The sequence below is a fragment of the Penaeus japonicus genome, unplaced genomic scaffold (assembly GCF_977035675.1).
Source record: "Penaeus japonicus unplaced genomic scaffold, GWHDUDI00000001_assembly GWHDUDI00000015, whole genome shotgun sequence".
Lineage (NCBI taxonomy): Eukaryota > Metazoa > Arthropoda > Malacostraca > Decapoda > Penaeidae > Penaeus > Penaeus japonicus.
In genome coordinates, this window is record NW_028234417.1 from 16,013,988 (window position 1) to 16,016,487 (window position 2,500).

A 2,500-nucleotide genomic window follows, 5' to 3' on the forward strand; every position below is an offset into this window, starting at 1 on the left:
TTTTCGTAACAAAAACTGAGCCGCTAATGGGAAATGATCAGATGGACAAACACTTGACGGTAATGGAGAAAACTGTTGGGCTTCAGGACCAGAAAGTAATCCATATCGAGCCAACAGCTTTAAATTTCCTTCAATTGGACGAGCATATGAATCTGAATATATGCGGGAATAAAATATGTAGTCTACAGAAGTCCAACCTCTATCATGTTTAGTAGTAACCTCTGGAGCACCACCTAATCTACTCAGGCGGTTAGAATACACTGAATTAAGATTTAGTCCATGTGTGAACCAGCCACTTGGCTGTGGAGCAGGAACAATATTTGCTCTGGGCTCTTTTGCCTTCATGTTACGGTCAGAATGATATAAATGAATAAGTGACTGTTCTAATTGACGCTTGTCACTCAAGGAAAATATTGGACCCATGTTCTGATCCAAAAATCGACTATGAGCAAGAACAGAGTGCTGGCACTGATTAGTAATACCTAAACTTGATGGAATAAGTTCTGCCCCAAGGCTACTACCGAAAGCTCCATGTCGAGCTAATGATTTTGAGGCAAGACCTTCATAGTGCAAACGTCCCTTCTTAAAAAATTCAATCAGAGCAGTGTGTGGTTCTGCATTAAAATCTCCAGATATGATCACAGGACAATACTGTGTCCTATTACCTATTTCCCTTTCAAAGCACAAACGATCAATTTCGCTTAAAAGAAGAACAGCCTGAGCCAGTTTAACATCATATCTGCGTGGATTATATAATAGATGGGTTGTAGCTACACAAAGAGGTGTAGAATTTGGCCGTTTCACAGGAGCTAATTTTACAATTAATCCAACATTATCACGATCAAGTACATTTTGTGCACTGGGCTGACGATACTCTACACTACAGTGCTCTATTAGAGAAAATGTGTTAGTCTTATAAAATATAGCACATCCATCTGCTTTGGTTCCAGTTCGTTTCTTAAAGAACCCCTCATATCCTCTAAACGTGAGCCATGGGAGGTAATAAGTATGGTAATGTGAAGATTGTACTTCTTGTAGCATGAGAATATCTGGGTCTAAATCACTGATCTCATGCTGAAGTAATGCCCATCTATACTGCCAAGTTAAGTGTTCCTGTTTGCATGAATTGTACAATGTCATGTTATCTGTCAACAATGACTGAGCCAATACATTGTATGACATAACTGTAAATATTGTATCACCAGACCTACAACCCCTTCCTAATAAAACTTCCTGACCTAGACCTGTCATGTCCCAGTTACGGAGATTCTCCAATTTTTTTCTTAATTTCCATGTTGCATCATCAATTTCAATATTGCTGTTATATAAATCTGCAACTCGTAACTTTTGTAAAGATACAAAATCTGAAGTACTGACATCCATGAGTTCCTCTTCATCACCAGACATGCTTTTCTCATTGTCATCCTCTGAATCCAGGATGTCAATTACTTCGAAGTCTACATTCTTACTGCCTGACGGTGTGACGTCTGCAATTTCAACTACATCTGGGTCAATCACATTCACCTTTTGAATATCAGGACTGGTTGCTCTAATTTTATTTCTGAGTAATTTTGTTCCTTTGTCCCTTTCTGCATGCTTATCTTTTCTTCGTGTGTTTATTTCATCTTGACTAAGATTGGCTTTAAGGCCATGTTTTGTACTTCCATGGCAATTTCTCAACTGCTGACTTGGAATGAGAGATCTCTCAGCTGACAGAAGTTCTTTACATCCTTTGTCCAAGTCCTTAGCCATACACTTGACTGTCTGTCCTTTTTGCTTTTCACATGGGCCCTCATATAAAATTTGAATGTCTCCAGTTTTATCAAGTTTTCTTTTCATATCTTTCCCTTTACCTTTTACTATTTCAGAAAATTTAGGAATATCTTGTTTACAAGATGGTCCTGCTTCACATTGTACTGGGGATAAAGGTTCTTTTCTAAAATGTGGTGCTCTATTATCAATATTAAAATCACTATCACATACATGGCCCTTACTTTCAACTATCTTCTGTTCATTTGTTGTACTACTGCTGGCGGATGGTACTGGAGAGTGTGTACTAGTAGCTTTTACAGTTGGAGGGAAAATATCAGAGGGTAATACATCAATGACAAAGAAGTCCTCAAGTTCATCCTTCTCTCTTTGAGGGCTTTTAGGCAGTGGAATAAAATCCAAGCTTGCATTTTGTAGCTGAGTCTTCGGCCCTGCATGACCTGCTTTGGCTTTCTTCTTTGGTAATGGACGGAGAGGTGAAAGCAATTCTCTTGTTCGTTTCCCATTTGAATCTAGATCTTGGTTATCCATGACAGATTTCACAGAAACTGCAGGTTCCTTCTTGTGATCATCAGTTTTTCTGGCATCCTTTTTATTTGTCTTGACAGTAGCACTTTCCAAAATTTGCTGGCCTTCCTGATGAAAATTTTCTTGCGTTTCCCCACTATGTTTAGTTGTAGACATACCTCGGCGGACTGGAAAGTCTTTGGAGACCAGCAAGAATTTATCC

The 2,500-nt window shown here is 38.8% G+C and overlaps 1 protein-coding gene across 2 annotated transcripts in view; it reads right to left on the reverse strand.

Moving 5' to 3' along the window:
- LOC122250889 (uncharacterized) overlaps positions 1-2,500 on the reverse strand; it is a 6,431-nt gene that overhangs the window by 1,168 nt on the left and 2,763 nt on the right. For both annotated transcript variants that reach the window (XM_043012599.2, XM_043012598.2), the window contains exon 2: positions 1-2,500. This exon is cut by the window's left edge and continues 1,168 nt beyond it; it is cut by the window's right edge and continues 102 nt beyond it. In XM_043012599.2, coding sequence (XP_042868533.2) covers positions 1-2,500 — 2,500 coding nt within the window.